Source organism: Denticeps clupeoides, chromosome 12 (genome assembly GCF_900700375.1).
Source record: "Denticeps clupeoides chromosome 12, fDenClu1.1, whole genome shotgun sequence".
NCBI lineage: Eukaryota > Metazoa > Chordata > Actinopteri > Clupeiformes > Denticipitidae > Denticeps > Denticeps clupeoides.
Window position 1 is genome coordinate 5,280,329 of NC_041718.1, and position 23,870 is coordinate 5,304,198.

General features: G+C 43.0%; 2 protein-coding genes across 3 annotated transcripts; both read right to left on the minus strand.

The window, feature by feature from the left end:
* Positions 1–2,585: 2,585 nt before the first annotated feature.
* ppp4r2b (protein phosphatase 4, regulatory subunit 2b) lies at positions 2,586–8,028 on the minus strand. The gene is made up of 9 exons (XM_028998568.1): positions 7,893–8,028; positions 7,124–7,205; positions 5,859–6,029; positions 5,332–5,425; positions 5,171–5,208; positions 4,864–4,938; positions 4,624–4,758; positions 4,234–4,529; positions 2,586–3,976 (listed from the first exon to the last, which is right to left on the minus strand). Exons 1-9 carry the CDS (start codon positions 7,924–7,926, stop codon positions 3,594–3,596), a joined length of 1,308 nt encoding a protein of 435 aa, XP_028854401.1. The 5' UTR covers positions 7,927–8,028; the 3' UTR covers positions 2,586–3,593.
* Positions 8,029–8,861: 833 nt separating this feature from the next.
* On the minus strand, positions 8,862–23,870 carry gxylt2 (glucoside xylosyltransferase 2). Of its 2 annotated transcripts, none has more exons than XM_028999416.1 (7): positions 23,490–23,870; positions 20,041–20,236; positions 16,477–16,608; positions 16,136–16,387; positions 14,706–14,829; positions 11,212–11,384; positions 8,862–10,506 (listed from the first exon to the last, which is right to left on the minus strand). In XM_028999416.1, exons 1-7 carry the CDS (start codon positions 23,744–23,746, stop codon positions 10,327–10,329), a joined length of 1,314 nt encoding a protein of 437 aa, XP_028855249.1. In that variant the 5' UTR covers positions 23,747–23,870; the 3' UTR covers positions 8,862–10,326. The 2 variants fall into 2 exon arrangements, with proteins under 2 accessions (XP_028855249.1, XP_028855248.1); XM_028999415.1 differs by having other exon boundaries at positions 20,041–20,239; positions 23,490–23,869.

Here is a 23,870-nt window from a genome sequence, read left to right on the forward strand (position 1 = left end):
CAAGGGATTCTTTAGACCTTCATACTGTTCATTTTATTAAATCAATTTGTCCAAAGCTTCCTACTGCTTATGTGGCCGGGATGTTATGTAAGATAATTGTATGTATGTCGTGAACTCCAACAAAACTTATTGTAATTGTAAGTTACGGTGTTCATGTGTTTTTTTCTGTGTATTTGTGGGTGGGAACGAAAATTTTGGTTCCACATTGTTTGTGTGGTCAGGGTTACATTAATGGCGCACTCTATAGCTCACGTTCACGTGCAGTTACCTCAGTGTGCTGCGGGAGCAGAGAGGGGTGAGACGCGCGTGCAGTGTTCTCCATATCATGTGTTGTATATAGGTGTATTAAAGTTATTAAAGTTATGTCATGTTGTTGGTATTATGCTGTGTATTATAAGCGCGTGCGGCGTTGTGCCACACGCGCGGTTCTAAAAAAGAAAAAAAAGAAATTTTATTTGCCGCCACGTGTTAGCAGAAGCATGTGTTTCGTAGGATGAGAGGAGGGCCGTGACGCGTGTGATCGTTAGCCACTGACTGTACCCTGCTGTGTTCCCACAGGTATGTTAAATGTGAAATGTATGTAACGTAGCCACTATACGATCGTCATTTTCTTTTTTTAAATTGTATTTTTGTATTTTACTGTTGTTTTACTGTTGTTTAATGTCACTGTTGGCTCACCTGTAAATAGTTTAATATATGTCATTTAATGACTGAGTTACTGGTTGAATTCATGTGGTGGGTTTATTTATTTATTTTTTGGTTTTTTATTTAATCATATTTTACAAGTTGTATTGACGGGCAGTTACCTCAGTGTGCTGCGGGAGCAGAGAGGGGATGAGAGGAGGGCCGTGACGCGTGTGATCGTTAGCCACTGACTGTACCCTGCTGTGTTCCCACAGAAATAAAATCTCTCTTTTGACACCAACTGATGTGCATGGGTGATTGGATGCTGGTGTGCATCCGTTACACTTACAACCAGAATGACATGTTGCTTTTGTACAAATCTGTTGATCTTCTATTGAGAACTGATTCCTTTTGAAGACATCACCATAAGGTCAACATAAGGTTGTGTTCTGTACTACTTGATAATACTGTCATTCTTATAATTGAATTAAGGAAAGTACTTTTTTTTTTTTATCAAATAGCCTAATTGGTTTTCACTTTTTGAACTTTTGGTTTCTTCACAGCGCTAAACCAGATCAACAACTGCAACAGCAAAAGAAAACTTCTCCCACATCTGGCAAATGTTTGCACCACAATTACACAATAAAAATGTCTTACACCACCCCATACTAAACTAAAGGTGTTTAAAATTTCAGTTCATTATTGAGAATGAGCAACTGAATCCCTAATAACACTAATAACCCTAGCGCACGAAAGGTCATTCCAAAATGGCCTTAAATCTTTTTATTGGTTCGTTTATAATTTACCCTTGTGCTCCGATTAGAACACATCACATATAATTAGCATTTAAATTAGACTTCAAATTAGTCTTCAGATGCAGATAACCACAACAGTAATATATAATGTTGTGGTAATACAGTAGCACCACAATAGTCCACAATCACTACCGACTGATAACATGAAGCAGCCTTCACTGCGTCTAATCCAACCTTTACTGCTTGATAACATGATTGCCAGTGAGAAAGCAGCACAAATAACATGTAAAATGCTTGTATTTCACTCATTGCATTGATTGTATCTCCTTTGAAACAGGGCAGGTAAATGGTACATGCGTGGTGTATTTTAGGCATAGTGAGCAACTACTATAGGAAAGGAATAGAGTAGAATTCTTCAACTAATCGATCACTTCTCTTAAGTATCTGTTTCTCTTGTCTGCACGTTATATTGTGTCCTGGCTGCTGTGTGCATGAGTAGAGGACTGAAAATCCACAGATACGCCCTCAACGCGTGGCCTTTCCTGCTGATATTCAGGCTCAGTAACTCCTCGTTCCAAAGTCTGTTTCAGACGGCGAGTATACGTTCAGTAACAGCCCGTGCCACGTATGAGGCCGGATCACATTACGGCCCATCTGAGTTAAAGCCTCACCCTATTCCCTCATCACAGCACTGTATTTCCCAGCAGACTGGCACCCAGAGTCTCTAGCTTTACATCAATGCAGGATTTACGTGATTGGTGCGAGAGGAAAACGAGGTCAAAACGAGAGGTCAGTTACATACTTGATAGTAAAAGATTTGTTCAAGATTCATTTAAGATTTGTTATGAATATGTGTGATATTTTCTTCTGTGAACACCGAAGCCAAGGTATCGTGTCAGAAACCCCACTCCTTTGTACCACACTATTTCACAACTCACTTGAAAGCGGTTGAACACACAAAAACAAATCTGCCAACTGTAATGAATCTTCTGTACCGAAAACTTTATTTACACGGTATTGAAAGGACACGCATTCAGGTATACACCAAAAAAAGAAAAAAAAAAAAAAATACAATTATTCTTGAATTCACAGAAGCAGTGAACACATTTTGTAATCTACAAAAGTCTACTATACAGAAATTTAAAAATTCTAAAAAAAAAAAAAAAAAAAAAAAAAAAACACATCTTGGAGCCAGTTATTGTTCTGTCAGTGAAAAAGCGGTCACAGGGCACATTACACAGGTCATAAATTGTGCATACAAACTGCCCCACCCAGAAAACTGGCAACCAACAACATTTTTTTTATTTATTTATTTTTGTTATATTTATTTTTATTAATCAAAAATAGGTTATTAAATTGAAATGTCTATAAATTAAGGTCAATGAATTAACTCAACGTTGTAATTTACATCTGACATCAAGTAAAAGTCGCCATGTTAGCTTTCTCCTTCAACACAGATGGGCAGTGGTGAAAAAGTGCGACTCATCTGAGATACGCTGAAGCTGCGAGCCACGCCTCTTCTCCTCCTGCTGCCCAAGAACAAGCAAATGAAAGGAACACCTAGCATAGCTTTGCCACTGGCTAACAGAGTTTTGCCCTGGAGCTTAGAGGAGAGGGAACACAAGGGGTACAGCAGACTCAGAGGAACAGTAGAATTTCGAAACATTTGTAGTACCCTCCCTTAGACAGAAGGCTTTGTACAATAGAACAAATGGAAAAAAAACATGCCAGGAAATGAGTGGAGGGAAAAAAAAAAAAAAAAAAAAAAGTGCTGAATCTTTGGGGGTGACTGCATATATTACTTAAAGGTCACCTTTACCGATCCTAGTGTGATGATTTATAACTGCGTTGGAGTAGAGAATTAATGTAGATGAACATGGCAGTAGTATTGATGATCCATAAAAGAACTTTGAAGATAACTTTGAAAAAAAAAAAAAAAAAAAAAACGTAAAACCTTGAAAGTATAAGAAAGAAGTAGTAGTAAAGGAAAGGAGATTCACGTATTAAACCCAAAGAGGAGTGGCCATGGAGACTCAGGCCCTGTTAGACCAAGGCGCTACCGGCGGAGTACAGATTAGGGTAGGGAACAATGGAAGGCAACTCTGGCATGTTCCTCATGTCAGATAAAGGGGCTTTTTGGATCAGAGTTGAAGCCCCAGATGGGTCAATGGGGTGGGGTTTAGTAGGTGAATGGAGAGCTGGGGGATGGAGTCTTTATTCCTGCTCCATGGGCTCCTCAGCTGAGTTCTGTGGGTCTGAGGACAAGGCGCCCTCTGTTGGGGGTTGTGTGGTACTGTCAGAAGGGGCAGGGCTGGTATCCTCTCCCTCCTCACTACTACTGCTGCTGCTGCTGCTGCTGCTGCTGCTGTTACTGCTGCTGCTGACTGGCTCGCTGCTCTCAGTTCCCCCGTCAGCCTGCTCCGGGCTGGACGTTGCATCTGATGGCGCCGTCTGCTCCGACTGGTCCATGTCACTGGCCTCGTCCGAAGAGCTTGAGCCACACGGCACCTCCCTCTCAGCACGGGCCTCAGTCTCAGCCTCTTTCACTGCTTCACAGCTTTCTTCTGTGGTAGAATCTGTCTGGGTACTGGAGGGCTCTGTAGGACAGATAGTCAGTCAGCAGAGACAATTGCTGGTAACCAGCTAACAAGCTTCATATCATATGAGCAGCTCATTTCAATGACTCAAAACTAAGACAAGCCCTGGTCAAGGCATATTTTACTAATACGCAACACTGATCATCCCAATGTCTGAAATGCAAGAACTTTTAACATTCTTATCCAACAGACACGCATGTCCTTACATCACTGGATCACAGCTCATATTAGTATTTGCTTGAGATGTAAAGTTCAACCTTGGTAATCTGATGGTGTCACAGCAGCTACGTCAGCCTCTTCTCCTCTCTCACTCTTCTGTGACACGGAGGACGGAGACTCTTCCTCCGACATGTCTGAGGAGCTCTCAGCATGCACAGACTGGAGTGTTCCCCCCGCCGATTCCTCCTCTTCTTCATCATCATCACCTTCCTCTTCCTCTTCATCAATCTCATTCAGGAACTTCAACCTCTTCACCTCTGGCTGGTCGTCCTCCATCTCCTCATCATCCTCCTGATGTTTACTCTTTAATGCACCTTCTGCCAAGGAAGTTGTGCTAGAAAGACATATTCATGAAAATTATCAGCATTAAATTTAACGAGTTCCAAATTCAGCAGTATAATTTGGGAGTTTTTGCATGAAGACAGTACCTATGGAGTTTGCTGTGACCTGAATTGGGGTCTTTATTTTCTGTGCTGTCTGGCAGACCGTTTGTGGCTAAGGAACTGGACAAGGAAAGCTTCGGTCGTGTGAGTGGTCTAGGAGTCCCAGGGCCATTCGCCTTCCTGGGGGAGAAACAGAATAAGGGGTCAAACAGAGGGGACAGGCTGCTACAAATGGTAAGGGGGGGAGAAAAAAAAAAAAAAAAGTCCTTATTTTATTTAACATACCTCTCTGTTAAAGTGGGTGGATTCCCAGGCACCATCACACCATTCATTCTGTTCACACCAAAGCACCCATTTCTCCTTCACAGGTGGAGAAAGAAAAATGAGCCTTTATCAACAAAACCGTACAGGCCTGAGTAAGACTGAGAATCCTACATCATCTGGGTAATCACAAAAACAAGACCAGTAGATGCCACTAAATACAAAATTCTGTTACAAATTTAAATTAGTCCAAGTATTGTAATTAGTCTTAAATTTAGGCCAATACAGTAATTCATTAATCAAAAGAATGGGGGAAATATCAGTCACTTACTCAGAGGTGGGATGTACACAGCTGACCACCATCACATTCTAAGAAAAGCAAAATCTACCATTACAAAAATGGCACAACAAACGCGGCTGTTTTCACAAATGTGTCAGACCATCCAAATCTGACAAACTACTTTATTTAAAGAGTTCTCTAAGCGTTCCCACCTTTTCCAAACCTCTGAGGAACTTTTCTGTTCCTGTATAGTTTCTTTTGGGCTCTGTAAGCAGCTCACACAGGCGTTGGATGGTGAAAGGAATTCTAAATGATGACGAAAGGAAAAAACACAGTTTATTTTAAATACACCAAACAAAGCTCTAACAAAAGCTTCAAAATATTTTCCACTTTTAAAAACTAAAACCATCAATTCAGATGGGTCGTTGAATCTATTGAAGTAGAACCTCAGATGCATTTCCTTGTTTGCTATGAGAAAACAGCTTTCTGGTAAAATGGTGATTGTGTTTAGGTGATTGTAGAATTGAAACCATTCCAACTAGTCCAACTTAAAATAGTGGATATTTAAGACAATTATACTTCAGTTTATCGGAATGATAAAAGGACCTAAAATCACTATCACAAAAATGCAGCAATCAATGTGCCAAAAAAATTATAATAATGTATACATAATAAATAAGCAATAATTAGCCATAGGAATCAGCAATTAATTTAATTAATTAAATTAATCAACACTTACCCAGTATATCCATTAACAATCTTTAGAATCCGTTCTTTCATCTCATCAAAGGGAATGCACTCCACGTTGGGGTTGGATGGGCCTCGCTGTTCTGGGGCAGAAGCCCTAAAATCATCCATCACTTTTTCAAGCTTGAAGAGAAAATAGCTCTTGAACTGGGACCACTGAATCCTAGGAAGCAAAAAAAACAAACACACACTTTATAAGACATAGCAGTGAACAAGTTGTAATATTTAATCATAGAACAGAATTTATTTCATGTGCTATACACAGCATTTGATATTTATGAACACACATTATAAATGCTGCAGATCAACAGTCCGCAAACACCAGGCCATGGAACATTTGCACTTGAAATTGGTTGTTGCATATTAACTACTGGGGCCTGCATTGTGTTTTACCAGGAAAAAGACCAGATCATCTCCTCTCTTGCTCCTCTTAATCACACTTATCTCCGTTATAGTTTTGATCCTGAATTAGTTATGCCCACAAGCTAACCCGAGCTGGAAGAGTTCGAAACTTCCACGGATCCCTTGTGCATTACGAAGAGCAAGAATTTATCATCGCTGTACAGGAAACCCCCTGTATCCCTTAGTACAGTGGTTCTCAACTGGTGGGGCACGCCCGAGTAGGCTACAGGAAGGGAGGGGGAAAAATGCAAAAAAAAAAATTGGAAAATTTTGAAATTTAACTGTAGTATGTCAATTTAGTTTATTTGTGTGTGCTGCGCTCATAGAAAACGGCGCTCATTTGTTTGATTTCTCCTCGAGAAGCCTCTAAAGTTTAAGGTCCTTGCACCCTGACTGAGTCCGAACTGTCGTATTCATTTTTCATATTCGTAATTTGGTGGCTCTCAATAGTCAAAAACACCCTGCAAAATATTTGCTACGGATACGAAAAATGCCAAAAATCAAACCATACGAATTCATTTTTATGATGGACGGACATTGCAGAGGCTGCAAACGTGAAGTTGTATTCCGTTTTTGGGTGTACTGGGGCCCCAACTGCAATGAACCAGGTTTGGGGCAGCTTGCAAAAGGTTGAGTACCCCTGTATTAGTGGAATAACCCTCATGATCGCTACAAAAAAAGCATAGGAAGGCTATCCCCACAAAACCTGACTTACTCCCCTCCTTGTTCCAGGCAGTGCAGGACTTACTACACTGTTTATGTGGCTCGCTAATCGGGTCATGGGTTGATCTTGTTGTGCAACAGCTCCCTGCCTCCTACTACACAGCAGCACGCCGGCGGGAAGGTTCTACTTACTTGGTCTCTCCTGTTTTGGCGACGTGACACAGGAACTGGTCGAGCGCAGTGGAAACCTCTTTCTTCCCCTTCTTCTCAAAGCCTGGGACGCAGGGGTCTTACCATTAAAAACGTCAATTCACTTTCAAGGCATTGCAATTACCTTTTTTTATTATCAACGCAGCCTGCTAAAGTTAATTTGTTTTAACGCCGGATCGAAATGTAAACCCATCTTACCGGCAGAAACGATTCGAGCCGGAAATCTAACAGGCTTGACACTACAGACGAACTGTAAGTGGTTACGAGTGGTGGCAGTAAAGCCGCCCGACCGCCTTCACACCAGACCGAGAACATGTTCGGTAGAACGAAACCAAGCGGGTTTAATTGTATTAGTGTCTGCAACGACCACACATCCAGTCTGGAAAGTTATATTACTCGGCAAAATGAAGGTCTCCTGCAATGTAGGTGGCTAAGCTGGCTCTGTTTTGCCAGTGTGAGCAGGCTAATAGCCGGCTTTCTGCGCGCTTAGCGGTAGCCAAGTGTTTTCCATCAAGTCAGCAAGGTGCTCGTATAAACGGACAGTGGCTTCTGCGAAACGCCACGACGCTTCGAAACTTAGAGCGACGCGGCGAGTCTAAACAACCGCTGAGAGTTAAAAGGTTCGCAAAGCTAACCAATTAGCCCGACGGCTAACTAGCTAGCGTTAGCCTTAGCCTAGTGGAAAAAGCAAGATCTCGTTGTTCGACTTCAGCCTAGACACCTCGAAAGGAGAACACGGGGAAATCATCACCTTTCACGGCTTCCAAAAGGGTGTCGATTTCCATGCTCGGCGCTATTTGGTTAACCTAGAGTCCAGCCGGAGAAAGAGTGCTATCGGCCGCCTAGAGACAAGCAGAAAAAAAGTGGAAAGGAAAAAATATTTCAATATGGCGCTCGTGACGTCACGGCCTGCCGAGGACTGACAGTACAGGTGGCGTCTGGAATATTATATAGAGTTCCGTTATAATGTATAGATTATTATATAGAGTTCCGTTATCATATGTAGAATATTATATAGAGTTCCGAGTTAAGTATATAAACACTATGAGGCAGTATGGATATACACTTGAAAACTACGCTGTTTTTTCAATACAATTTGCTTCACCAGATTCGGTACAGACTCCAGGTAAAAGGTTTCTATTCTATTCATGACGGCCTGATGTTTTAAAACGTCGAGAGTCTTTGCTCTCAGACTTGGTAATTGGCCAATATTTAAAATAGCATTTTTGCAACCGTGTCAGGCAACAAAAAATTATTTTATTATGACAAAGCATGAAGGTGTTTAATGGATGTTTTTGTATTAGAAATTACTCATTTTGCTGGACAAATAAAATTCCTTATGTAGGAAATGAATAGGAATATCACAGGAAATAAATACCGTATTGGTCCACTAAAAATATGTAATAAACAACATATAATGTCATTTATAATGCATTTACCACTGAAACCTTTACTCAGATTTCTAAATGTAACATTAGTTTTGTTCTAATATGTAAATATAGTCAGAAAAAATAGTAAGACATACAGATTTAATACTGTTGACTTGTTGTATACTGAGGTAACATGATTTAGTTCCATGTATCAAAGACAGTTGAATGAATAGACAAAGCATTCATTTCTGGTAGTAATATGAAAAACATATTCTCTTTATTGCAGTTCATGCTCTTTATTTCATTTTCTTCATGCAACAATATAACTGACATGTCTATATTACAAAAGTATACATTCATATACAGAATCTGTGGTTCCCTTATTATAAAAAAAAAATCCCATATTTATAATTTTTCTTGCCTGCTTCCAGTTTGAAAATAAGGAGATTTGAACAATGCTATAAATGAACAAAGAGGTAACTGAAGACATGATTTTGCAGTGGAGTTCACTGACACGCGTCGTTACTGTTACGTAATATACATCACATCTTTCATGAATTCACAGTAATACAATAAAAACATGGTTGATGATATGAACAGATTGAAAGTCTTATAAACATCAGATAGTTTAAAATGAAACTGCAAGGTATCTTAATAAGCATTGGACAATGATGAGATGCGTCCTTTTGTAACAAACTGGCACTTTGACAAAACAAACAACATAAAAAGTAGGTTTTAATACTGATATTTAGCAAGTGTTCTGTACCTCAGTGGTCACATATAAAACTTGTGAGGTTGTCTTCACATTAGCATGGAGTTATCATTTACTATTTAAAAGGATCTGATTTATCAGTGATGAGGAAATGGCAGCTCCTGAAGTAGGCCGACATTAATATTATGAACACAGTGAACAACGTGTCATATATCTATAACCCATAGAATTGAGCCAAATCAATGTGTTTTTTTAATGGTTGAAATAAACATCATCATACATATAAATATGTTTCAATATAAATAATATCCAATCGTATGTTCTGTCTGTTCTATGATTATAGTGATTATAGTAAAATGTTATGGTAATAAGAATTTATGACGTATAACCACAAATGCATTATTAAGAAGGATAACATGACTTGGATGAGTGCAAAAATCTGAACTAGATTTTTTTTTCTGATGCCTGAAAATTCCAATAAAGTTATTTTTCTAAAAAGATTGTGCACATTTGGGGCCAGATTTGTGGTGCTATAAGAAATTATAGTGCATGTGCTAATGTAACATTAAGTAATCTGTATATTGCAGAAGGAGATTGTAAACACCCACCCAGCCACAACGTTTGAAATGGAAGAGATGAATGACAGCTCTCAAACACCATATTTTCTCGTTTGAAATTACTTAAACCCTCTCCGTTTTCTTGGATTCTAATAGCCCTTAGGGCTGTGTGTGAACATCACAAACAATTTCTGCAATAGTCATCTTGGGACACCCAGGTTGAGCTTTAATTCTCACTGGCAAACACTACCAGTACCCTATAGGGCCTCCAAAATACCCACAAGGTTTTGAGTAACATTCATTTCAATTTTAAACCAGCTATGTTCTCAGATCTTAAAGTTTGAGTATTTTACACAATAAAACATGGCTTTCCACACTGGATTCCAGCATCTTACAATGTCCAAACCTCAGAAAGTTGTCTGGGTTTCTGCTTCATCAGAAGTTTGAACAGATCTGGCGTTCGGGTGCTGCACAGCACTTACCCCTGCCATTGTCACATCTTTCACAGAAAGACTCCCGTTGTTTGTGTAGGAAAAGATATAGTGGTTACTCGGGTGGAGCTTTCACATGCCTGATGACCTTCCGTTCGTATACAGTCCTCATGGTCTTCTCCACCTGCTTTAGAAACACCTGAGGAATTCGACCGCACAGGGTATTGACGGTGTCCAAAAACTTTGTCTGAAGAGGGAAGAAAAGGGACTGGAAAAGGTTCTCCTCTAAAGGATACTGTAAACCATGAAAAAAGCAAAAAAAATAACTTGTATTAATATGCAAAATAGTAATATGTTTTAAAAACCTGCAATATTGAGATATAGGACCATTGTTGCAAATATAAATCTTTCAAATGTGAGGATGTGATGCCAGGTTTCATGGCGGGCTGGGAAATATTTTTTTTCTACTACTCTACCACTACTCAAGGAGACACTGAAGGAGAATAAGATATGAACACTACGGGCACTGACTTCTAATAGACTTTTCTCCCTTCTTTTAAACTGCAGACCAACAAAAGCAGTGCAGCAAGACAAATACATCAATTATCATGTTCAAAGATCAGACCCAGCATTCTAATTGGAAATAAAAAAAAAAAAGACTAAATCTCCGACCATTACTCTATATTATGTAGTGTATATTATAGTTGACCAGATAAAAATATTTGCCTGACTGAACATTTTCTATATATATATATGTATGTGTTTGTGTGTGTGTGTGTGTGTGTGTGTGTGTGTGTGTGTATATATATATATATATAAATGGATATTTATTTTTTTTTTTTTTTAAGATCTCTGAGCCTCTTTACTGAAATAGCTATGTAAATATACAATATAACATTTGATTATTTTAATGATTATTTCATTACAAAATTTATTGATTGTCAGTCCTAATGTGTGTGCGTTTAATAATTCAATTCACATGTTGCTTTTGATAACTCACATCATGGATAGCATCATACACTACTTTAAAGGCTGGTTGCTTATCGTCATGGTAAACACCACGGTTCCCATGCAGGATGGACACGCCCTCCTCCTCTGCTCCTCTGCAGTTGCTACCATACATGCAGTGGTCAGGTCTGTAGTTCCACTGGCATGGGAAAGTGTAGAGTGACTCTAAACACACACACACAACTACCTGAACAAACTAGAAAATAAACACATGTACATACATTAACAAAATATGGAAGGAACTGAACACTGTCCACTAGAGAAGCAGACTGTGTGACCACTGTACCCACATTTTTTTCACTCTTTGTTATATTGCAGCAATTTTTTGCAATTATTAAAGTTCTTTTTTTCCCTCATTATTGTGCACACAGCACCCCATAGACAGAAAAACACAAAATTGTTGACATTTTTGCAGATTTATCAACAAAGAAAAATATCACATGGTTCTAAGTATTAAGACCCTTTGCTCAGTATTTTGTAGAAACACCATTTTTTATCTTTTTTGGGAAAGATGCAAAATGTTTTTCACACACGGATTTGGGGATCCTCTGCCATTCCTCCTTGCAGATCCTCTCCAGTTCTGACAGGTTGGATGGTAAACGTTGGTGGACAGCCATTTTTAGGTCGCTCCAGAGATGCTCAATTGTGTTTAAGTCAGGACTCTGTGTGGGCCATTCAAAAACGGTCACAGAGTTGTTGTGAAGCCACTCCATTATTTTAGCTGTGTGCTTAGGGTCATTGTCTTGTTTGGAAGGTAAACCTTCATCCCAATCTGAGGTCCTGAGCACTTTGAAGAAGGTTTTTCGTCCAGCAAATCACTGTACTTGACTGTGTAAGAATGGACATCGCAGGAGCCTGTTTTTGTCTTGCATAACAGATGTCTGCAGGGGGAAGTGTGACATTCCTGTGTCGATGGTTGTGGGTGAAGATTCGACACCCCGGTTTTTACATGCCTTTTGTCCGACATCAACGTGTGAAGTATCAGCCGTCAGGACCGCCCACCCTCTTTGTCTTCCCCAAATGGGAGGCACCGGGGGGGCGTGACATCAGAAACAACAGGTTCTGATTGGTCAGTGACAACTTCCTGTAGGCCAGTGACAACCTCCTGTAGGCCAGGGGTATAAAAGTCTGCACACATGTGGAAAGAGGGGCTCTGGGCTCTCTTGCTCAGAGGTTTTTCCATCGGAAACCGGAAGGTTTCTGAGTCTTTCTCTCCCCCTCTTTTTCTCTTCTCCCTCTTTACTCTTTCTTCTCATTTTTACTTTCTCTGTAACCCTGGTACCTTTTTACATTCAATATTCACATGTAACCACAATAATTATTTACAGGTGTTAATAAATTAGAAACTGTTCATTTTTAACCTCTATTGTGCCATGCCTCTTTCTGCCAGGTAACATCAAATTGGAGTGGTTGAATACAGTGCTTTGTGTGGAGGGAGAAAGAGTTTTTTTCTACACACTCTATTCTCTTCTCCCACACCACATGGTCTTCATGCGTTTTTTACAACTGCATTCATCTTTCCCACGATAACAACTAGTCGTCCTGTCCCTTCAGCATGATGCTGCCACCACTGTGCTTCACTGCTGGGACTGTATTGGACAGGTGATGAGCAGTGCCTGGTTTTCTCCACACATACCACTTAGATTTAAGGCCAAAAAGTTCTATCTTGGTCTCATCAAGGATCCTGTGGTCCTTCAGGTGTTTTTTTTTTAGCAAACTCCATGTGAGGAGAGGCTTTTGTCAGGCCACTCTGCCCTAAAGCCCTGAGTGGTGGAGGGCTGCAGTGGTGATTGATGTTTTACATCTTTCTTCCATCTCCCAACTGCATCTCTGGAGCTCAGCCACTGTGATTTTGGGGTTCTTATTTACCCCTCTCCTCTAATAGCTCAGTTTGGCTGGACGGCCAGGTCTAGGAAGGGTTCTGGTTGTCCCAAATGTCTTCCATTTAAGGATTATGGAGGCCACTGTGTTCGTAGGAACAGAAATTATTTTTGTAACCTTGGCCAGATCTCTGCCTTGCCACAATTCTGTCTCTGAGCTCTTCAGGAAGTTCCTCTCACCTCATGATTCTCATTTGCTCTGACATGCATTGTGAGCTGTAAGGTCTTATATAGACGGGGGTGTGGCTTTCCTAATAAAGTCCAATCAGCATAATTAAACACAGCTGGACTCAAATGAAGGTGTAGAACCATCTCAAGGACGATCAGGAGAAATGGACAGCAACTGAGTTATATATGAGCGTCACAGCAAAGAGTCTGAATTATTATTATTTAAATTAATAAATCTGCAACAATATCAACAAAATATTTCTGTCAATATGGGGTGCGGCTGTGTGTACATTAATGAGGGGAAAATGAGACTTTTCAAGTCTGCACCTAAGTATATCACTGCTGCTGGAGGCAGGAAAATGTTGCGCGCCATGAAAGTAATTGTCATTGTAAAACACTGAGGCACCGCACACAACAAAATGTGTCCTCTGCATATCCTTACTGTCACCTTCATTTGAAATGATAATATGCCACACTGACACCACAGACATTTGATTGAAGATAATCTGATGATCTGCATATTTAATTATGGGTTAATTAAGCCACCTTGGAAAAGCACTGCAGGTCCCAACAAGCAGGGTTAACAACTTTATTTTGCAATTCTAGCAATCACTTTTTAAAATTCCTTCTACATTACTGATGACTGAAGTGGATTTAATGGTCAAATCAGTTCAGGATCTAGTAGTTTCTTTCTTTGTTGGGCATGAGCCAGACAGGAGGAGGGTCTGGCACGCATTCATAATTCAAAAGACATCTTCACGACACAAATGCAAATGAGACATTCCACAAACATTAACTGGCCATGGACAAAGATGCCTGGAATGATCTCAAAAATGCCTTGAGCTCCCGTTGTGTTTTATTTCTTCTTCTACAGACCACAATTTTTTTTTTTGTACTTTTGTACTTTTTTTTCAATCAATTCGGATGCAGCACGACTTGTGTCTCAACTCTCCTATGCTCCTCTATTCATCCTTATATTTGTGCAAGTACACATCCTAAATTCTATGGTTCGCAAAGAGTCTGGCATTCAGATTTTTTTTTACTATTATCCTCTGTGCATCGTGACTATAGCCATTAGTTTTCCCAAATAAAATTATTTATATTTGAATGACCTGTGTTTAAAACTGGAATAAGACAAACAGTGGGCCAGTGGTTGGCCTAGCACCTAGTCTGTAATGAAGCAGACCCGTGATCGTGAAGTTGCCAGTTTGAATACCAAACCGCCAAGGTGCCACTGAGGTGCAACTGAGCAAAGCACTGCCCCCACGCACTGCTCCCCGGGGTGCCTGTCATGGTTGCCCGCTGCTCACCAAGGGAGATGGTTAAAAGCAGAGGCCACATTTCATGGCGTGCCCTGGGTGCTGTGCTGCAATATATTTCACAATGTCACTCACTTCACTTTCAACCAGAAAGATACATGTTAAAGGGCTAGAAATACCTGGGTTGTAGTGGAAGATGATGTTCAGGAGGTCTTGGTCTCCCCAGGTGATGTGGTTCTTGTACTTCTGGTAAAGAGGGTGAAGCAGATCTTCCCAGGAAAGGCCTGTAGCAATCATGCTGTTCTGTCAGATCAAGGCACACAATATAGCATATCAAGGGAAACATTTTCGGCTTTCAAAAATATCGGAATGTATGGCTGACTAACAAGAGAAAAGACTTCTATTCATTATTTCCAGTTCCATCAAAAAAGAAATGGTAAAGGAGGGGAGCACAGAAATGCTAATTTGAGTTTCAGAGACTTCTCTTCCTTGAAGTGCAATCACTGGCCTTTAATGATAATGGGCTCTAAGAGACACTTCCCTACAGGCAGTGAGTGCGAGTGGGTGTTTATTTAGAATGAAAGGCTATGGACAAGCAAATCACTAGCAGGGATACCAAAGCAATTAAATATGAGATTATAAAAAAAACAGCCTCTTGACTGCTCTGCATGATAGGAGTGAAATAAAAATATTTCTGAGAAAGCTGGTTTCAGAAAGCAGGCTTCAGTATTTGGACCATTTGAAATTACCATTACCAGAATTACTCTGCTTCAGACGCTCTCTATCTTATCCCACTCACTCATGTCCACAGGAATTTCCCCTAGTGGTACAATAAAAATCAAACTGCACCTGATGGGGAGGAGAGCTACAAAGATGGAAAACCAGACAAACACAAGAGAGACTGAAACATCTAACCTCAAGGCATAGTAATGAATCAAAGAAAATCTAAAGTAAAACAGGGATTTTAATTGACATGGTTTTTGATGAATGCTGATCACTGTGATATCACTTTTATAGCATGTCATTCAGTACTGCATTTACATTTAGTAACGCAGGAAAATAAACATGCAGTGAAACACGCAGAGTTTCACTCTGCTCCAATACACAATGCACATGTTATTCTACCTGTGGGTTGTGTAAAAGCCATTTAAAGGACATTTAAAACATATCAGTCATTTCCGGTCCCACCTGTTAAGTTAGACCAGAATGTTTTCATTACAATTTTGATAAGTTAGGCGATATATTGTGCAAATATGTTGATATATTTCATTGTCATATTATATGATTATACAGTTGGCAGAATTATCATTGATGCAGCTGCTGATTCTGAATAATGGTTTGGTGAAATGGTTTTGTTACTTGTTTGGTATTTAACGTGATTGTTTTTGTTATTAAGAAACATTGCAGCACAGCACACGGTGCACACAATAAATGTGTCATCTGCATTTAACCCATCACCTTAGTGAGCAGTGTGTAGGGACGGTACCTTGATAAAAGGTTCGGAACTTGAACCCGCAACCTTTCTTAGCCACTAGGCCACCACTGCTGTATGCTTAGGAATTGTTCTTAAAAGTAGCCTATTAAAGATTTAAAACAACAAAAACCTTACCTTGAACAAAGTCCCACGAATCCTAGTAAGATTCATGAGCATGACGCCGGAATTGACCCCCGTGACTCCAAAAAAAGGGTGGCGGGCAAAGCGGCTATACCATCCGATTTTGGGGATTTCATGCTCTGGCGCCATGGCTGCCAACTGTGTGCTATTGAAGACTTTGAAGAAGCTCCAGATGTCATCCATTGGCCGCAGAAAAAGCACATCTGTGTCCACGTACAGAAGAGCATCCACATCCTTCAGGATGACCTAATAACAGAGCAGGCATTGGTCACAAGGCTTATTCTAACAGCATAGGTTTATTCTACAGACGATTTAAAAATCGTCGGGGGGCTTACTGGAAGAAAGAGCCTCTGGGCGGCACAGGGTTTAAACAGCTTCTTCCACTCCTCTGCGTTGCCCACTGAGAAAGTAATGGGGTACAACCTGTACTGGAATTTGGAGGAGAATGGACGGGGCCACTGGTTCAGCTAGAAGAGAAGGTGTCATTATTCAACTATGACATCAACTGTTCCTCCACCAGAGGTTAAATAAAGTCAAACAAACACGGAAAACAACGCCCTGCAGCACAGCACACGGTGACTCAACGAAATGTGTCCTCTGCTTTTAACCATCACCCTTGGTGAGCAGTGGGCAGCCATTACAGGCGCCCAGGGAGCAGTGTGTGGGGACGGTGCTTTGCTCAGTGGCACCTTGGAGGTTTGTCAATTGAACCCACAACCTTCCGATTATGGGTCCACTTCCTTACCTGCTAGGCCACCACTGCCCCAGTTCAATCTGGGCAGAATTTATTATTCAGCTCCACTCAGCAGCAGAGTTGAACAAGAAGGCATAGTTCAATATCTGGGCATAACCAAAATAAAAGGCCACACTGACGTCAACAATTCTCCTGCCATAGTACTGTCTTAGAGCTGCACCAATATCACACAAATTATTAAGCAATTTGTTTAGGAGGGAAAGATCACAAAATGGCTTTTTTTATTTCAAAGGGTCTGACTCAAGTAATTTGATGGTTTAGGGGGAATACATGTGTTTTTGAGGACCCTGCATCAGTTTATAAAACTGATTCAATTTAAAAGAGTTTTGAATGAAGGGGCTCTCAAATTATCCATCTACTGTAGTCAACTTTTCCCCACTTACATGCACAAATCAAGAATTACCATTAAAATACCCAGTTAATAGTGAACCCATCATTCAAGTTACAACACAAAAAGTAAACACTTCATCGTGAAACTCATGGACATTAATGTCACAGTAATTTTGATGGTTCGGTTTTAATAAAACCAAATCACTTCAAATAATTATTTAATCATTTACAATCATTCCATCCAAGAAATCAAAGAAACCACTAAAATGAAAACATTGAAAACTGATGTGTGTATGGAAGATTCTGACTGCAAAACCCCCGTTCTGAAAAACAGCTCTCTGCTTATGTTCTCTACAGAACATAAGCAGCTAACATACATCCACTCTAGTGTTAACTTCACAATCCCATGTTCCAAACAACACCAATGTGTGTGTGTGTGTGTGTGTGTGTGTGTGTACATTGCATTGTTGCCAGGAGCTAACTACAGCATGACAAATGTCTGATGTTTTCATAAGAAAAAAAATCCAAAAAGGTCAGCCAACAACCTCCATATGGCTAAGAAATGATAAATGGCAGGTCAGCACTGCATATTCCGATATAAAATATGAACTGATGCAGATAGAAAATGTTGCACGATGTTCCAGTGGCCAGAGAACTCTGAGAAATGGCTTGAAAGTGCTCAGGGCTTAGCTTTCATTCGTCCTTCCTTCCATTTAGTAAGAAACCACACCCAGTCCTTCAGAACATGAAAGGACTCTAGACTGTATTTTAAAAGCTCTAAGACCAGCACAATAATTAAATAGTAACAAAATAAATAAATGGACAGATAGAGTGATAGCAACTGGAAATGATCTTGGAAACGATTAATTCCAATACAGACGTTGTTTTTTTTTCCTCTTTTACTTCCTTATACTCATAATGCATTACAGCAAAACCCATAACCCACACTGCACCCCACTGTGCATATGTAACACCACTGTTGAGGAACTCCATGGCTACCTGAGACTGAGCCTGTAGAGAAGATCTCAGGCCATTTTGAGTAAAGGTCATAGGCAACCACTAGAAAGCGCTGATGATATGGGACACCCTGGAATGGCCAACAGAGGACAGCTGCCATGGTCCAGCTGCAGTGGCGGGGGTGTGGGAGGACCCGTCTTTCCACTGACAAGGCAGGCTGAACAGTCCTTCATCGCAATTTCAAAGGCCACCAAACCCTGTCACAGCAGCGCTACTTGACTTCTACAATGTCAAGGTGTCCCTCATGAGCCATGGCCAGAATGCGAGGCTGTATAGGCTGCCAATGATGACTGCCCTCAGTCCCTGTAGCCGGAGCGGCCTGTGCCCCGCGCCTGACGATGCGAGTAGTGTCATCAGAGCCTGGTGGTCTGTGGTGAGTGAAATGCAACCACACGTGCCACCGCTCACATGCCCAGACAGAGGCCAGCGCCTCCCACTCCCCAAACGAATACTTCCGCTCTGCCAGAGTCAGGGACCGGCAACGTGCCACGCTGGCACTCAGAATGGACTGCACCCAGTGCTGCTCCAGAGCCATCACGGGTCAGAAAAGTGGGGCAAGAAAGTGAGCAAGCACCGGTGGCGAGGTAAGTCGGACTTTTAGATGATGGATGGCTGAGGAGCAGCCTGGGGACCCGGTATTCAGAAGTGCACACAAAGGGTCTGGGACTCGTAGAATAACCTCCACGTTAGAATGTAAAGGCGTGATTTGACCCCATTTAGTGCAAGACTGTGGCCTCATCATATGATGCAGGGGTCGGGCGGTGCACCACAATGTCATCCAGGTAAACCACTACTCCCAAAACTGCAGCAAAAATGGTGGACATGGCGGGGGACCTAGGGGCAGAGCTGAGGAAAGCGTAATTTTGCGGCTCTTGGGATGCAGAGGAACCTGTCGGAGGTCTAGTTTGGAGAAGACAGTAGAGGCGTGGAATTTAGCAGCCAGTTCTTCCACAATAGACAGCGGGTACTTGTCAGTGTTAACTGACCCGATGTCTTCTTCCGGGCTGGCACCAGGTTGGAGACCCAGGGTGAGGCATCGAGCCACTCAATGATGCCCATCTCGAGCAGGTTGAGGAGGGGCTGGTGGTTAAATGCAGTGAGACATCCAAGGCCAGTGAACAGAGAGGGCCAGCGCTGCTGCCAAGGCAAGCCCACCATCCACTTCAACCGAGTCCATCCCACTAGGTTAGCCCCATGGCAAATTCATGCTCTAATACTAAAGAGGTAAAGAAATAGTGCCCACCAGGTCTGTTTTGGAATTCCCAAAACCAGGAGCTCACAGTCAGGGCAGAGGGCATGATGAGGAAAAAAACTGCTTGACAGTGGACAGGTTCAGTAAGGAACATGGAGTCCATGTATCCAACAGCAATGGAACCCCATCTAACCATCCCATAAACCTTTTGAATGGGAGAAATGCTGCAGTAACTAAGTGAATTGTAGTAGATGGCGCTGGAGAAGATGACCTCTGAAGGGTGCAGGACGCAAATTCAATTTGAGAAATGCCTGGGTCAGAAACTCCAAAGCATTCAGTGCAATCATCTGTGTTCATTCAGTGATCACCTTGACTCAGCATCCAGCCAATCAAGTTACGCTTCTTGCAGTTGAATTTCTGACCCTGAATTTCACGAGTTGAATTTGAGCATGCAGAATATTTACAGTGAAATTATTTACAGCAAAATATTCACGAACATTGTATAAAAATTAAAAAAAATTCAAAGGCTAATAAAATGTCTAAGTCAGATGGAACATGTTTTCTTCCATACAATATACACACAAACAAAATTTAAATATCTCATACCCCTTTTTCGAAATGTGTCGACAGTTCTTGTTCGGCAAAGATGTGAAGCTTGATTTTCTTCACGCTGAATAGAAGTGCAGATTTAACCATGGTGAGCGTCTCATCCAGACGATTCCCACAGGCCACCACAGCCAGATGCATTACTTCGTCTGACCCTCTGCTCTTTGACAGGGCGTGCCCCGCCTCGCTCTTCGGCCTGCTGGAGGAAAAAAGTAAAAAAAAAAAAAACCTTCATATCTTACTTCTCATATCCACTTGGTTGAAAACATTCACGCTTTTAGTATGATATCTGCACGGCAAGTTGGTGTAAGTGTTGCTAGCCCATCCACACAGGCCTCACCGTTGCTATAGCAGAGGGTGCCGCACAACTCAAAGACTATGCATGCAAGCATGTTTCTTATTTTCACTCATATTAAAGAAAAAACGACGTCAGTCACGTTCTGCACCCCGTTTTCCTCTCCAGTTGCTTCAAAGGGCTGCTTTTGTCAAACGTCCAGAGCCGCGGTGAAGTGTGTTTGCCATCTGCAGTGTGTAGATAGCGGCACTGCGCCCACCGCTGAATTCATGTCTTTCTGCATAAACAGCGCACATTCAAAAGCCACGTCCGAAGGCTCAAAAGCCATACTAATAAATAAGGCGTCTGATTGGCTGAAACACGGCCACCGCCGGTGTCAGAAACAGATTACAGCCGGCTGTTCACGTGCGGGCCGGACATTTCAAGCTCTCAAGCGGGCTGACGGAGATTCTCGCGAGGTTGCAGTATCTCGTTCGTTCGGGGAAAAAAAATAAAAAGTGTCTGTCTCTCCGTCGCCTTTTCCCCGGGTGAATGTAGAGCGCCAGAGAATCCCGTCAAATAAACCGGGGGCAGCGCCGCACGAGCTGCCACTCCCACCGCCGCACAGGGAGAAGTGAAGGAACGCAATCAAAACGGCCACGAAGCGCACTGTCACATGACCCCGGAGGCGGTGCCGGGTTCGACGGGGGAAGAGCGCGGCCGACCTCATGCGCGACACTTAACGCCAATGAGGGGGTCTGAGGGAAACCAGCCAGCGACACCGTGAAGGTGAAACGTTCATTTTGCCCGGCGCGGCCCCTTCTGTACATCAGGGATTTTCTTTTCACTCGACGGCCCGTCGTCACAATGTCCTTGTGCAACGCTGTGTCCTCGCCAGCCGTCCTCCCAACGTCTGGACACACTCTGGAGGGAGACCGGGAGCCCGCTCTGTGTTTTCACAGGCCCGCAGCCGCGACTCGGTGCTCGGGTCGAGCCGAGGCTGGAGGCTGGAGTAAAATGGCAAGCCAGAAGGTTCCGGCTGGCCCGAGGGTCTCCCTCAACTCACTTCGTTTAATCAGACAGACAAAGCCCGCTGCGTGCTTCTCGCTCGACAGGACATTCGCCGGTCTCCAAGTCCCCGTCTTCCTCGGCACTGTTCATTTACTAATATGAGCTCTCGTGTTCTCAAATAAAAACCTTGCAAAAACCTTGCAGCAGTGGCCATTATTTCTACTTAATAACACAAAGTTGAACAGGACTTGTGTTTCACATTAATGAGTCACATGACCATAGGGAGGGAAAGTGTTAACTGGGCACAATTTGGAGAACAGTAAATTTACGCTGTTATACACTGTACACCGACTACTTTACACTGAAGATGTGACACAAATTGTCGTATCTTCAGCGTTGTCCCAAGGAAAGATATAATAAAATATTTACAATGTGAGGGGTGTAGTAGCCTAGTGGGTAACACACTCGCCTGTGAACCAGAAGACCCAGGTTCAAATCCCACTTACTACCATTGTGGGGGGCGGGGACTGGGGTGGGGGGACTGTCCCTGTAACTACTGATTGTAAGTCGCTCTGGATAAGGACGTCTGGTAAATGCTGTAAATGTAGGATGTATCAGGTGTGGGACACTGCCTAAAAATGTGTCCTAAATGTCCTAATATTTTCTGAAACTTTAATGATTATAACTGGACCATGCTTTTTAAATCAATGTCAAAATCCTATGAGGTTGCAATGTGCCTGTCCAGTGTAACATGGCTGCACATATGTGAAAATTACATCATGTGATGGGATAAAAGATTCCCTTACCACTTGATATTTTCATGATGGGCAAAGAGATACCTCCAACTGAATCATCAAGAGAACCGTAGAAGCTCCACCAAAATGTTCTTTGTTAATTTAATGATTTCCCCTCGGAAAGACTCGGGCTGTTCATGCCTGACCGGCACCTCAGAACCGTAAAACTGAAGCAGGAAATCTCCTTTCTACGATGGCAAACACAGCTCTCGTCCACAGGAAGTGATGCAGGCTATTTGGGGACGAGCGGGACAGGAAACCTGCCAGATGCTGACCAGCGGGGAGGATGAGGTCGGGAAATTAAAAAAGGGGGAAGGGTTAATCAAGGATAATCAAGGATTTTTTTTATGAATAAATAAGCCCAATAAGGCATCCTCTCCCCCGACGACGCGTGCCCTCACCATCCTTCCTCTCCTCTTTTGGTTATTATTGTCACCGTCACCGCCTCACATGGCCTTTCAGCATCTGGTATTTCCGCAGAGCGTGTGCATGGGCGTGGCGCCCCGGCATTCAGATAAAACGTGAACTTTGTAAAAGCGTACTGTACACCCGGTTGTATATACAGTCGCCCGAGAAATTCGAGCGTCCAATAGAATAACTTCCCCCACCGATCTGTAATTACAGCGGTGTTAAAATGGAGAACAAGGCCCACATGTGGAGTTTTCAGACTCTGTGACCTGAATAGGACATTCGCGATTCTCGTGAGGGTACGTGCTTGGCTAATTAAAACCAGCCATTCAATTCAGGTTCGGGTTCATGATTTCGCTGCTAATTCCTCTCAAGGTGACCTTGGCCTAATCGCCGGCCGAGGAACCCGGCAAAAGATGAGAGGGCCTGACAGAAGTTGAAGGCACGGGGTGCGGATGATCCTCCACCACCGCCTCCATCCATCACAGCCTGGTGGAAGGGCGCAGGCTGCAGAGAGAAGGAGGTGGCCGTGGTGAAGACCGCACTCCTGCCACTTCATCTGACGCTGTCTGGCCCTCAGGGCGCCTCCGGTCGTCCTTTAACGCAATAACGCAGATCGACGCGGCGGAGCGCCATTCCAACAACAGGGTCACCAACAACGTCGCGCTGCCCGCAGCGAAGCTGTTAAAAGCGGCGTGTCGCGAACAAAGGAAAAAGAGTTGCGGAAACGTTGCGCGTGGGTTACTTTAGGAACTAAGTTACAACTCCGTCCGAGAAGGAGCGCGGCGTCGCGATGTTTCTGAGGGAACTGGCGGGCGCGAAGTTAACTCACTACTTCCCTGTTTAATCCACGCCGCCGGCCGTGCGGGGTTTTTCCGGGCCAGCGTTCGTGTTTATGTACGCGTGGACTCGGCGTTCACCGAGTTCCCGGCCGGCATCGCGAGATTTGGACGCGCTCTTACCCGAGCCTGGCGAGCGCGTCCCCGCCTCGGCTGCCCGACCTCCGCGCGTCGCCGCGGACCGGGCGCGATCCCTGGTGCGCGTCGCCCGGCTCCCCCGGAGACCCTCCGGCCCGCTCGGCCGAGGTGAGCGGAGCAGAGTCGCCTTTCCCCGCTTGCTTCAAGGGGGGCTCGTCCGCGGCGTTGCCCCCCAAAAAGTACAAAAGTAGGAAAAGTCCGAAGCACAGGGCGACCACCGCGACTCTGCAGTGGATCCTCATGGCGAGAGTTCCTCGGGCCGCGAGTTGGCGCCGCCGCTCATGGCGCCGAGGCGGCTCTCGAGTGTCGACGCGACATCTGGCCGCGACTCGTTCCGCCGCGGAGAGTCTGCGGCGCGGCGCCTCG

Coding starts and splice junctions, on each gene's coding strand:
- ppp4r2b (XM_028998568.1), bottom strand. CDS start 7,926: ATGGAAATCGACACCCTTTTGGAAGCCGTGAAAG. Junction 4,759..4,863: donor CCACCCACTTTAACAGAGAG/GTATGTTAAATA, acceptor TTTCTCCCCCAG/GAAGGCGAATGGCCCTGGGA. Junction 4,530..4,623: donor GGTCACAGCAAACTCCATAG/GTACTGTCTTCA, acceptor ATGTCTTTCTAG/CACAACTTCCTTGGCAGAAG.
- gxylt2 (XM_028999415.1), bottom strand. CDS start 23,746: ATGAGGATCCACTGCAGAGTCGCGGTGGTCGCCCTGTGCTTCGGACTT. Junction 20,240..23,489: donor GACGCGCTCGCCAGGCTCGG/GTAAGAGCGCGT, acceptor TTTTTCCTCCAG/CAGGCCGAAGAGCGAGGCGG. Junction 14,830..16,135: donor TTCGTGGGACTTTGTTCAAG/GTAAGGTTTTTG, acceptor TTGATCTGACAG/AACAGCATGATTGCTACAGG.